At 47.9% G+C, this 13,880-nt stretch overlaps 1 protein-coding gene across 5 annotated transcripts in view; it reads right to left on the bottom strand.

Moving 5' to 3' along the window:
* Positions 1 to 13,880, bottom strand: part of SFXN5 (sideroflexin 5) — a 211,271-nt gene that overhangs the window by 45,962 nt on the left and 151,429 nt on the right. For all 5 annotated transcript variants that reach the window (XM_090035125.1, XM_090035126.1, XM_090035128.1 and 2 more), the window contains exon 13: positions 3,544 to 3,661. In XM_090035125.1, the coding sequence (XP_089891251.1) occupies positions 3,544 to 3,661 (118 nt within the window). The remainder of the gene's footprint in view (positions 1 to 3,543; positions 3,662 to 13,880) is intronic.

Raw genomic sequence — 13,880 nt, 5'->3', positions numbered from 1 at the left:
AGGCAGACACTACTTTTCCTTACGATTTAAAAGACATGGCTGCTAACATCAATGTAACCCATCAAGTGAAAACATCACAAACAATACTTTCCAGTGATCTAGCACTTTTCTGAGTGCCTGTTAACTACTTCCCTGTCACTGCAGTGCCAGGGCACTGGTGGTGCCCGCATCTTCCCTGTTTTTCATTTACGGCGTGTTGAAGGGCATTCTTGGGGTTTGGGATATTGGTTCTTGTGGCTGTGGGTAAGGGTTTGAAGCAGTAATTATGGTGATTCCTTCATTTAGTGGTTGACTGCAAATCAAGGGGACTGGACTTGATGGCTCTGGAAGCCCCTTTAGTCCTATGTTCCTACATTTGCCTACTTTTCAACAATGGAGCTGTAAGGGGAGCATGATCTTTAGATACATCAGCAGGATTCTTGAGTAGGATTAGGGAAGATATATTTCCTCTACTGGAACCATGACAGGAATATGATGCTCAGTTTTGGTGTCCACAATTCAAAGAAGATAATGATAAATTGGAAAACGTTCAGACGAGACTTGCATGAATGACTGAAGCGAGAGATACAGAAGCTCAACCTATTTAAACTTTTCAAAAAAAAAAGAAGAAAAGATTAAAGGGTGACTTAAATAGGTAACAAAACCAAGCCCTAATGGTTCTTTCAGTCTAGTCAACAAACGTAGAAGAAGATGCCATTGGCACTGATGAAACTGGAAAAAGGCAAATATAGTGCCCACCTAATAAGAAAAGGAAGAAGGAGACTCCAGGGAATAACAGATCAGTCAGCCTGACCTTGACACTTGGGAAAAGCATGAAGCAGGTCCTCAAGGAATCTCGTGCGAAGCACTACAGAAGAACAGGGTGTTCATGAACAGCTAGGATTGATTTAGCAAAATCAAGTCATGCCTGACCAGCCTGACTTCCCTCTATGACAAGGCTGTGGATTGGTGCATGTGGCCTGGGGGAAACCAGTGGCTGTGACAGACCTTGGCTTCAGCAAAGCTTTTGACACTGTCTCTCATGACATTCTCATGAATAAGCCAAGGAAGTAGAGAGTGGATGAAAGTATTGTAAGGTGGATAGATAACTGGTTGGATCATTGGGCTTAATGATTGTGCTCAATGGGTCCATGTCCACTTGGGAGGAGGTATTGCATGGGGCTCCCCAGGGGTCTGTTCTGTCTTGTACTGTTCAACATCTTCATCAATGATTTGGAAGATAGAATTAAGCGTGTGCTTGGCAAATTTGAGGTTGACACTAAGGTAGCCAGAGTTGCAGACCCTCTGAAGGTCAGGGCGAGAATCCAGAATGACCTGGACAGACTAGAGAAATGGTCTGCAATCAATCAGATGAGATTCAATAAGGACAAGTTCACTGTCCTGCACTTGGGATGGAATAACTGTATGCACAAATGCAGACGGGGGAATGACTGGCTGGGTTGCAGCACTGCAGAGAAGCACCTGGGGATTGCAGTAGACCATAAACTGAATATAAGCCAAGACTGTGTTCTGGTCGCAAAAAAAGCCAACAGACTATTGGGCTGTATCAGCAGGAGAGTCACTTGCAAATCACGGGAAGTGATTTTTTTGCTTTATCTAGCACTGGCAAGGCCTCACCTGGAGTATTGCATCCAGTTTTGCGCCCCCCGCTTCTAGAAGGATGTAGATAGATTGGACAGAGTCCAGCACAGAGCAACAAACATGTTTTGGGGCTTGGGAAGCAAGACTTATAAGGAAAGGCTGGGAGAACTAGGATTATTTAGTCTGAAGAAGAGAAGACTGAGGGGGAGTTGATAACAATCTTCAAACCCCTGAAGAATGATTATACAGAGAATGGAGACAGACATTTCAAGTTAGTTCTCTGCCCTCTGTTATACAGGGCACTAAAATATAACTGTGCCTTCTCGTTTCATAAATTACAAGTCATCTAAGAGTAGTTGACACTTCTCAAAAACGAGTACCCGTACCTTACCCAACGAAATTAGGCCTAAGTGACATCAACGGCAGTTTTGGCTGTACCCTTGTTTTGGTTTTACTTTACTAGCTACATTTCAATGCCACTTATTCTGTATCTCATTTTTGTCTGCATGCTGGTGGGCATATGAGATGCAGAATAAGTGGCATTGAAATGTAGCTTTTTATGAAATGAATCCTTCTCACTTAACATTATCAACAAGCACCAACAGTGGGCACAGTGTGGTACAATGCATAAAGCCAAGACTCTCCCTGCCCTAACGAGTCAATCTCAAAGATCAAATGGAGAAATGCTCTAGGAAATCTCAAGAAAGGGTGTTTGTGGGTCTACTCCTTATGGTTGCTTGTTTAACTGACTAAGACAAGTTTCCCCCATGGACAACAAGGCACAGCAGAATGAGTTGGACTTTATTCAGCCTGATGGATCAGAAACAAAATAGGAAGCTCAGTTCTGACTGCAGATGCTGGTAAGGGAGACAGAAAAAACCCAGACTGACTCTTAGAGCCCAGGGTGGGCTGTTCATGGCCAGCATCTAGAAATATAAATGCTGCTGGACTTGTAAACGGAGCACATTTGACATGGAAAAAGAATAAATATGGAGAACTACTGATCAAGGAAGAACGTCATTTTAAGAGTTCCTTGTCTGATGAGAGCTACCCTTTAAGAACATGCAGAGAGGAGGCTTTCCAGGCATCATATTTCAGTACTTCTTTCAAGCATTTTGTGTCTCACTCCTCCCTGCAATTAATAGGTGTTAAAACTGACTGCTGTGTAGCCTAAGCTTAAGCTTAAGTACTGGAGAATGATGAACCAGGCAGTTGCTATGGGAGAACAGAAGTCGGGGAGGGGGGGCAGTATATAATGTGTTGCCATGTATTTGTGCTCAAAAGGATGCTGAAGTGGACCATAAGCCCTTTTGCTCAGTTCTGTCAAGGGCTATTTTGAGATCACGGTTCCTTTGATCCAAAGCCTTGCAAATCCTTTGTAACCAAAACAATAACATCAAAATTCCCCTTGTTTTTATCACTTGGGGCAAATATTATTGCACAATCCATTCACTGGCTATGGGACACAGAAACTCAGATGACAGTAGAAAATGTATCCATCTCAATGCCCCATTTCCCAGCCATTGCTCCTAACAATATAAGCACTGCCACATGCTGAGCACACTGGAAATTGTATGTTTAACAAAATCAACCATATTCGAGTCAAAGAAACAGGAACTGACTTTGTCCAAACAGGAAGGTGCAGCAGGCTTATAGCATTTGACAGAGTCAACACTGTAATGTGGTGCAGTCTCGATGTACCTGACTTGTAGCTGCAAACTTGCTCTCTCACTCCCCAGAGACGCAAGTGAATGTGTCCTCTATAGACCTGACTCCACTGACTCCTCTGGCTGTGGGATTGCTCTAAAAAGCTCAGATTTGTGGTTTTAGTCCCTGTTGCTGGCCAGGATGGATCTCTGATCACCTGACAAAAATTAGCCCAGAGGGCATGTTGATGTGCAGGGATGTGACGCCCCTCTGTCTCATGCTATTCAGTGTGACATGAACCAGAGATATACTGACCTCAGACATCTGTGGAAAGAGACTGATGGCCAAAGGAAGAGCCAGGCCAAAGGCAGCGAGGCACACAAGGCTTTGCACTGGGAGGATCATCCGGGGATGGGATCGCAGGAGAGACGTCCTGCAAGGAGAAGAGAGGCTGCATTAGTAGTACCAAGCACTGCTGTCCATACAAACATGGGTGCTCTGCTACAACCGTCTAGGGGAGGGTGGAACAGATACTCCCCCTTGGCTGGCTCCTTCCTCGACTCACCTCAGCCCACCCACACCTCAGGATGGGACGTCTGTCCTGGCTCAGGGACCTAAAAACTCCTTCTACCAAATCATTCATGAGAAAGGATGAAGTTTTCTTGCCCCTTCTCATATCAGTGGGAACCTGCTCCAGGAGCAGATTGAATGAGATCAACCGGAATCGTTCCCAGAGGAGTGAGGGGATCACAGTCTGGCCCACAAAGACTTATGCACTGCTGCTCTGCATCTTGTGCTGCCATATGCTGTCACGTGCAAAACAGACATACAGCACTCCCAAAGCAGAGAGACAGGTACCCACCTTGGACCAATGCAAATATCAGCCGAGGGAAGGGACTCATCCTGCAGCCCTGATTATTACAGTGAATGGGCCAGACTCAGGAGGGATGCATGCAGGCTGATGTAAACTGGACACCTTGGATATGACTTCATGCCAAGCTGTCCAGAGGCACAGCACATACAGATACATCCCAGCACGCTGGTGTAGTCAGGAGCTGCTGTGCCCCTGGCATAACCTAGGGAGTTGCTATAAGTAGGGCCTACCTAACTCGTGGCAAGAGAAAGCAATTTTTGCAGCTTGGCTACAGCCCAGAGAAAGATTTCGCAGTCATTTTGTAGTGGCCCCAGCCCTTGGTGCCGATTAGCAGGGAGGAGGGAGGAGGGGCCGCCTGCCATCTTGACTGCTGACTGCCCCAGTGCTGTCCTGCCCCTTGGTGCTGATTAGCACGAGGGGGCAGCCGCGATCTTGACGGCTGCCCTTCGTGCCGACCTACTAGCCAGCGCCTTCCTCTTCCAGGCGGGCTGCAAGGCCAGGCCTCAGAGGCGATGAGGACTGCAGGCTCCCACTGCGGAGCCAACATTTTATTGGGTTAAGTTGGGTTTTTTTGGTTTGATATCCTGGTAAATCTCAGCCAATGCCATTTTTTATAGCAGTGGCAAAGATCACCGTTTCCCAGTTTCTGTGAAAATCGCAAAACTGAGATTTAAGTAGGTCCCAGGCTCTAAGTTGTGGCTGTCTATGAACTCCTTAACCTGGAGTGGCTTGGAAGGGATAAAATGCCATCTGCTGCAGCTCTAGTGCCAACACGCTCCTTCCAATCCCAACCTGGTGCACCTTCGATACCAGGGCCTTAAAGCTGTATGGTGAAGGGATCCTTCCCTAGCGAGCTACAGGACTCTACGGGAAATGAGATGATGTGAGAGGGGGTCTGTGAGAAACATGGAATCAGATATTGTGACGATGATCAAGAAAATGAACAACTCCACAGAGGTCCAGGAACTGTCCTTTGGCCGGATTCTCCCTCCGTATCATTTTAGACTTGTGCTCACCTGGATGTATCACTTCGGCATGAAATAGGTGGATGCATTAACGAAGGGTGGAACTATTTTAATACATGACTTTTTGTTGGTCGCTTTCCTACTATTCTCTGGGCAGCCTACAGCAACTCTGGCTCAGCTGGCCCGACCTATACCAACTCTGGCTCAGTGGGCCCAATGAAGTAGCTGTCCATATCCTTAAGCTATTATCAATTATTTGTATTACAGCAGCACTTAGAAACCACCACCAAGATCAGAGGCCCACAGTGCTAGGTGCTGCACAGACGCTTACGGCCGGATCCTGTCCTATTCACCCTATTCAGGTGTCTGAATCTGTAAGCATGAGTCTATTCCACCCTGCTGGAGTCTGTTAATACATCTGCTTTGTAACATGTCTTCACTTCTGCCCGTAGACCAAGTCACAACAGGCAGTGAGGAGACTTTTGTGCTCATGGTTTTTTAGAGACTCAAGTGAGCTGGAACAGGATTTATACAGATGTTTAACAGGTGGAGGTCTATCCCACTGGGTATACCTTCATTGCAGGGTTCACCTGAATGATGTGGGGTGGGTCTGAGCAAGTGGGTTAGCTTAGTCTGGGTGTGAGCACCCACACTGTAAACCTGCAGCCAATTACTGTGTCCTCACTGGTATTGCAAATCACCCTTGTGTCCTCTGCCAGCTTCTGCGGGCAAATTCCCTTGTTCTTCGGGCTACATGAAGCTGAATCATTTTGATTCACTTCCAGTGAATTAGAGGAGAACTTGCCTGTCCTTCTGGGAACAGAAGGGGAATTGAGGGAAGGCCTTCAAGGAGTGTCAGCCCTTGGGTGGTTTGGCCCAAGTCCTTATAGTAATGCAAATGGTTGGCTGCTTGAGCAAAAGAATCAATACAAGTTTAATTCATACCCCTCCACCCAGACCAGGCCCTGAGTTTAAAGCATCCCCAAGACTGGGCTGTGTGTGTAGATGGGAGAGAAGTTAGGGGAAAGGTTTAGGTAACTGCCTGCATCTGCTCTGCAGAGAAGCCATGCATAAGGGACAGCCCCTGCCGTGATCAGAGGACAATCCAAGACATCAGAAAAAGGGTGGGAGGGAACACAAAGTTGTGGAGAAGCAAAACTACCTGTTCAGAGTCCTGGAACAGGGCAGTGGCTGAACTGGGAACAGCTCATTATTCTCCCAAGTCCACAGCCCCAGATACCCAACTGCACCACCTTTCCTACCCTTCATGTTAATCACCGTTCCGAACTTTTCAATAAAACTTGAAGGAAAATTTGTTTCCCTGCTTAGTCTGAGCATGCACAAGATGCTTTTACGATGCTTCTAATGGCAGCAAGTGATGTAGCTTGTCACACCCAGCCGTGGCCTGAGAAGAAACTGAGACCCTCTGCTCCCTACTAATGGTGATGACCAAGTGCTGCATTTTTCTATGTCCTTAGAGAAAAGCTTGGAGGGAGAAGAGGAGAACCAGACCCTGAACTGACATAAACTGGCTCAGTCCTAACTCCTCACGAACAAGGAGGTGGCACTGCTTCCTGCAAATGCACTAAGCCTCTGCTATCCACCCAGTAGCTTAGGAAGCAATTCAGTCAAGAGGAGCTCTGTTTCAGTGAGAAGCTGAAGGTTGGGCCTTGCATTAAAATATAATTTAGTTCTGAGACCATCCTACTGCAAACAGAGCCACCAAGGACCACAAGCCACGCAAAGCGGATAACTAATCCCCTCTGTGCTGGAGAGAAGAGACGGCTGGAACTGGTGCGTTCGGCCTGTGCTTGAAATGTTGTAATCTGTTAGAGCCCTTGCTGAGAGGCTCCTCCTGGCCCCCCCGGAGTACAGTTTAGAGCAGAAGCATCGTTGCTTACGCCGCTCTGGTACTCTCATTTAGAAGCTGCACCCTTTTTAATTACTGCCCGGTTGGGGTCCTTATAATCACCCAAGTAAAAACTACACCAATTTAAAATGATCACTGGTACAGCTCCCAGGTGTGATTTCCAGGAGTGTTTTAAACTCAGGCCAGTTCAAATTACAATGGCTATAACCTCTTAATTAAGAAGAGTTATAGCTTGATTTAAGGGAGGGTGGGGGGGAAACTAATTAACACATGAAGTGTAATGTCTTAATTGGGACTCGGATTTTAAAATTTGTGAAGTTCAGTATAAATGACTCACAATTAGTCAGAAGGGTCACTTTTCTTCTGCCCCTGGAATCCTTGTTCTCAAACCACTTTTAAAAATAAAATCCAGCACCATATTATCTACAGCGGGGGTTCCCAAACTGTGGTACGCATAGGTATCTCTGGGGGATACGCGGGAGAAATTGTGTAATGGCAGATTTAATTTTCATTATAATACTAATTGGAAGTTAAAATATAAAATGTATGCTGGTAGGGGTACATGGGCAGCTGGTAAATCTGGAAGGGAGTACACAATAAGAAAAAGTTTGGGAACTGCTGATCCACAGCACTTTGCAGAGAGTCATATGAAAAACTGTTTAATACCGCAAGTATCCTGCCAGCAGATACACATACCCCATACCATATCTCAATGGGTGGATGTTTTACAACCTCCTGTTTGCAAAGTCATTACATAGCCAATATAAAACCAATTCTTTGTTTATTGAATAGAGAGCTCCTTTATTTTGCCAGGAATAAGATCTGGGCTTTGCTCAGAGGGTTACAGCACAGCACTCCAGGATCAGGATTTCTAAGCCCTGCTAATCCTTTGGGCCCTGAGGTATAGCACCTTACATTATCACTACTTCTACTGAAGCTACCGGAGAAATCTGACATTACTTCATGCCAGTAAGGGTATAGATACCCCCACTGCGCCCTTTGTGATCCAAAGCAACCTGTCTCTGCCTAGATCTCAGTGGCTTCTAACTGTGAGTTGCTCCAGCTTTTGGGTGCCAGGCTTTAGACCCACTGGGCTCAATGTTATTCCCTGCATCTTGTCACGTATACCTTGGTGCAGGCAAAGTGAGCGTGAAGCATGCCCAAAATCACAATGGCAATACTTCATACCCATTTTGCACTGGTGCAAACACGATATAAAGGGCAGGGCAATGGCAAATGTGTCTAGAGGTACCTCACTCGGGGCACCTAAAAGATGAATCACCTGGAATTAGAAGCCACTTTCAAGAAATGTGGGCTTCAGACTCTGTGAGCTGCTGCAGTGTGTTGTAATATTTATGTACTCCGATTCTGGAGCATACGCAGCAGCACTGCCTCAGCCGTGACAGTGAAGAACAATTAACGTGTGTAAATTGGTCCTTGGAAGATGCTGTCTGTGTGCAAAATTTTCTCCCTCCCTCCCTTCCTCAGATCTGTCCGTTTTCTCCTCTAAAGTCCCTGGTGCCTGCTCTTTCTGCAACCGGTTTCTGATACACAGTGGATAGGAACAAACTCGTTACATCACAGGGCATTTCTGGCTTACTGATCTCATGTCTAAATTATGGTTGAGATCAATGCAGTTATAATAGGAAGACCTTAAAGAATCCATTTTTATATACTTATGTATATGTGTGTGTGTGGGTGTACATACACACACGCGTGCGCACGCATACATGCTTGTGCAGACAGTACATCTGCTCCACGGAGACAGTGTGTTGTAGATCTTGTAAATACACCTTCATTCAACTTTCATCACATTGTTCATTAGTGGTTTAAATTTTGCATAATTTGGCAGCTGCCTCTGGCGTTTTTCAAGAGGTACTGTAATTTATTCCATATGGAAGTCACTTGCTGTACTAAAAAGGAGTTATCAGGTTCAGTGAACCAGAGCTGTATTTGCCTAGAAGAAGGTGTCAGATGCTAAACTAAATATGACAGGAGTTAGCCGAAATCTCCCAGCTGACAGATTCAGTGGGTTTTGTTGTGTTTTGTATAAACAGGATCATAGCTAATACGTACATTAGGAGAGACAGAGAATTACAGTGGGGCAGAGACGTTATGCTAATTTATTGTGGGTTAGTCCTGGGTATCCTGAAACACAACTGAGGCCAGAAGGGATTATGTAGAAGCTCTTGTTAAACCTGCACCTCCAAAATGAAGGAAGGCTTGGGGTGATTCTCCCCACCCCCTAAATCATCTCTGGCACAGGCAACTGCCCATGTCTTTGGTTTTTGCTTCTGCATATCCACTATTTTCTAAACAAGTTCCCAGGGAGGCTTCCACAGATGCCCAACAAGCCTTCCTTGTCCATTTTGGGGTGCTCAGTGGATGCCCTGTGCTGCTAGAGGTCTAGCTGTTTGTCTGCTTCAGGTGTCACGAGAGCAAGGGACTGCAGGATTTTCCACATTTCATAAAAAAAGAAAATCAAACAAAAAAGTCCCCAAATCCACAAAACAACCCGCCCTTTCTCAAACCCAAAAGCAAACTGAAAAAAAGATCTGTCCTGACTTCTGGCATGTGGGACTCAGGCACGGCAAGAGGTATGGGCATCACATTAACAGCTCAGCTCTTTTCACTTACAAACCTGGACACCTGCTACGTCAGACTCTGGACTGACCTGGAGGTTAAGAGACAGAAGGAAGTCTCATCCTTTGGGAGGTATAACTGTGCCCCTCTTTTGCTTATCCCACAACCCTTGCCTCTGCTAATCTTCCCAGCCTTGTCTGACCACTGGTCTCTTCCTTTCCCATTCACGTCTATGCCTCCTTCCCCATGGCCTGCTGGTCATGGTGTTTTCTCCCTGAGTCCCCCCTACCTTGCCTGTACTTAAAATTTCTCTAAATCAGTGATTCTCAAACCAGGGTGCCACAGCACCTTGGGGTACCTTGAGAACCTTAAAAGGATGCCACAAGGTACCACGCAATGTTAGCACTGTTAGGTTTGCAAACATGATTCACAAGATAAACTCAGATATTTGAAAAAGGAAACTATAGTATTAAAACAGGAGTGGGCAAAATACAGCCTGCAGGCTAGATCCGGCTCACCAAGGGATTTTATCTGGCCTGTGGTGGGTCCCTTGGCTCTGCATGCCCCGGCTGCAATATGTGCAACAAGTCCCACCACCCCCAGATACGCAGCAGGATGGGGACAATGTGGCGGCTGGACTGTCTGCCTGGCCACTGCTGCCAGTCCACCCTGCATCTACCACTGGGGGCACTGGACAGAGGGGGCGGATGGGTGGCATCTCCAGGGACACTGGCCCAAGACCTCAGGGAGCAGGACGTGCCTGGCAGGGTGAATGGGTCGGGGCCGTGGCCAGGTGGGGAGGGGTGTTTGGGAGTGGTACAGGTGGACATGGACTGAGGCCAGGATCTTGGAGTGGTGACAGTATGAGGATGGGGCAGAGCTGCGATTTGCTCCCTATAAACCCCAGGCCCTGGCCCCGCGCTGTCACTGCTCCACGATCCCAGCCCCTGCCCTGGCCCTGACCCTGACCCTGGATGCCACTACCCACCCGACCACCGCCCCATCCCATCTGCTGGCGCAGCATGCCCTGCCTGTGGGGGGTCCTGGGCCAGTCTTTATAGAGGCTGTGCCCACTCACTCCATCTGGTCTCACCGGTGGTAGGTGCAGGCTGGATGGCTTGGGACCAGACAGGACCAATTGCTTCCCCTCCAAATGCATAGGGCTGGGTTAGCACCCACCCCCTAGCCCACAACAGCTCACCAAAACTCCTTAAGTGGCCCTCCAGCCCAAATAATTGCCCACCCCCGTATTAAAATCATTCTGACCTGCTGTGACCTTTTTTGAGTTCTTTGCAACAGAAGAATTGTTCTATTATTTTTCTGTAGTCAAAAATCAAGTGAAATCTAGGAGCTGATATTTTTGGAGGAGGGCCCTGAAACTCTCCAGGGGTACTCTGAGTTTCATGAGGGGTGCCTCGAGTCTCAGAAGTTCAAGAACCATTGCTCTAAATGTGGTGCAACCTTCAGTGAACTGAACTGATTTGCACATGAACTGCCTCCTGTTGTTCCCTCTTCCCCATCCGGCCTTTGACTGCAGGCTCCATGGGGCAGGATACCTAAAAGAACAACTAAAGCTCTGGGGTGAAGACCATAGTCAACAACTGTCCCTCAGCACGAAGGAACTTCTTAAGGGTTGGACTGAGACGGCAATGGACACTCCTAAGAACTAAAGGGCAATGCAAAGTGCATTGCTTTGACCTTCCCGTCCTTTCTCTACCAGAAATCACTGAAGTCAGGGCAAGGTGGCACCATAGAAACTAACTTGTTTAGGAAGGCATAATCTTTTTGGTGATCGGTCAGCTGCTAGGAATGGACTAAAACATACAGCAACGTGCATACTTATTACAAAATATATTCCTAAACAAGGCACCCTCCTCTGTATACCTCTCCTCCTGAGGAAAGGATCAGAGAACAAACGTGTGCCAGGTGTTGGCTGTGTTGCTTAATGCGCTGCTGGAAGACACCCAGATCCCACGGCAGTGGCTCCAGTGTAAGGACCCAGAAAAAACAGAATACTAGAATTCTCCCCAAGAACCAGCCAAGCCCTAAATGGCCCTAAACTACCCACGTGTTATAAAGATTTCAAGAAAAGATCTCTGGCTGAAGTCTGTTTGCCACAAGGCATTGCTTTCTTCTTGGCTCTGACTTAGGAGACAGCCTTTCCATATAACTGGAAGGAAACACTCCATTGCTTCACTGGCCCTTCCCCTCCAAGACACTAGGTTATCACAGAGAGAGGAGAAACTGTCATGGGAACTCTTCATTATAAGCATGGAGAAACTCTGCGTTCCTCCACATGCAGAAAGGTGCATCTGCATGTCTGGGATGGGATGAAAAGACACTTTGCTGCCTAGAAGGAAAGCATCAGATTGCCTGTAGCTTTCCGAGTTCCCAGATATCAGAAAGGGAATTTGGTGGTGCTGAGAGATGCCCCAGAGGCTGGAGATCTGTCAGAGTCTAAGGAACTCTAAGGATCAAAGATAATAAAAAATCCTTTTTTAAATATATAGGGAGAATTAAGAAGGTACTGGGGTAATGTGGAGCCCCTGCAGGATATGCCTGGCAATCTGGTGGTTGCACCAGAGGAGAAAGCAGACCTCTTTAACAAATTCTTCGCCTCCATTTTCTTGTGCAGGGACCGGGACTCCCCGACCAGGATTCCAGGACTCGGGAGAAACACCGCCAGGCCCAAGGTTGGGGAGGACCGGGTTAGAGAGATTCTGGAGGGGCTGGACGTGCTCAGATCAGCAGGTCCAGATGCTCTCCACCCCAGGGTGCTGAGGGAATTGGCAGGGGTTATTGCGGGGCCCCTGGCATGGCTTTATGAGCACTCGTGGTGCTCTGGCCAGGTGCTGGATGATGGGAAGAAAGCCAACGTGGTCCCCATCTTTAAAAAAGGGAAGAGGGAGGACCCGGGCAACTATAGACCCATCAGTCTTACCTCAATCCTGGGGAAACTCTTTGAGAAGATTATCATGGAGCACATCTGCAATGGGCCAGCACCAGGGATGATGCTCAAGGGCAACCAGCACGGTTTCATTAGGGGCAGGTCCTGTCAGACCAGCCTGGTGGCCTTCTACAATCAGGTCACAAAAGCCTTGGATGCAGGTGTCGCAGTGGATGTAGTCTTTCTGGACTTCAGCAAGGCCTTTGACACCATCTTCCACCCCAACCTCATAAAAAAACTAGGTGACTTTGGCATTGATGCCTACACAGTCAGATGGACTGCAATTTGGCTGGACGGCCATACTCGGAGGGTGGTGGTGGACGGGTCATTTTCGACCCGGAGGGATGTGGGCAGTGGGGTCCCCCAGGGCTCAGTCCTCGGGCCTGCACTGCTCAACATCTTCATTGGTGACTTTGACGAGGGGGTAAAAAGCACCCTGTTTAAATTTGCTGATGATACCAAGATTTGGGGTGAGGTGAGCATGTCAGTAGGGAAGGACAGGTTACAGGGGTGGGCTAACAAAAACACTGACAAGTGCAGGGTGCTGCACTTGGGCAGCAGGAACCAGCAGCACACTTACACGATGGGAAACTCCCTGCTTGAGAGCACGGAGGCAGAAAGAGATCTTGGAGTCACTACTGACTCCAAGATGAACATGGGCCGGCAGTGTGGGGACGTGGTCAGGAAGGCTAACCGGTCCTTGTCGTGCATCCACAGATGCATCTCAAGCAGGTCCAGGGAGGTGATCCTCCCCCTCCATGTGACACTGGTCAGGCCGCAGCTGGAGGACTGCATCCAATTCTGGGTGCCATGCTTCAGGAGGGATGTGGACAGCATGGAGAGGGTCCAGAGGAGGCCACTCGCATGGTCAGGGGGCAGCAGGGCAGGCCCTACGAGGAGAGACTGCGGGACCTGAACCTGTTCAGCCTCCACAAGAGAAGGCTGAGGGGGGGATCTGGTGACCATCTATAAACTCACTAAGGGGGACCAGCAGGGTTTGGGAGAGACTTTGTTCCCCCTAGCGCCCCCCGCCCCGGGGTAACAAGGAATAACAGCCACAAGTTGTTAGAGAGTAGGTTTAGATTAGACATCTGAAGGCACTACTAGGATCTGGAACCAACTTCCAAGCGAAGTGGTACTGGCTCCTACCCTGGGGGTCTTTAAGAGGAGGCTGGACGTCTACCTGCCTGGGGTCATTTGAGCCCAGTTTTCTCTCCTGCCCAGGGCAGGGGGTCGAACTTCACGATCTACAAGGTCCCTTCCCTACTTCTATGAATCTATGGACTAAGACTGGATCAGAAGAAATCTCATGAGGTTCAATAAGGAAAAGTACCAGGTCCTGCACTTAGGACAGAGCAATCCCCTGCGCCGGTGCAGGCAGGGCACCAACTGGCTAAGCAGCAGCTCTGCAAA

This window comes from Crocodylus siamensis, chromosome 2, assembly GCF_052110815.1.
Source record: "Crocodylus siamensis isolate JL-2025a chromosome 2, ASM5211081v1, whole genome shotgun sequence".
Classification (NCBI taxonomy): Eukaryota; Metazoa; Chordata; order Crocodylia; family Crocodylidae; genus Crocodylus; species Crocodylus siamensis.
Note: the sequence above shows the minus strand (reverse complement) of the source record. Positions and strands in the feature narration are given on the sequence as shown.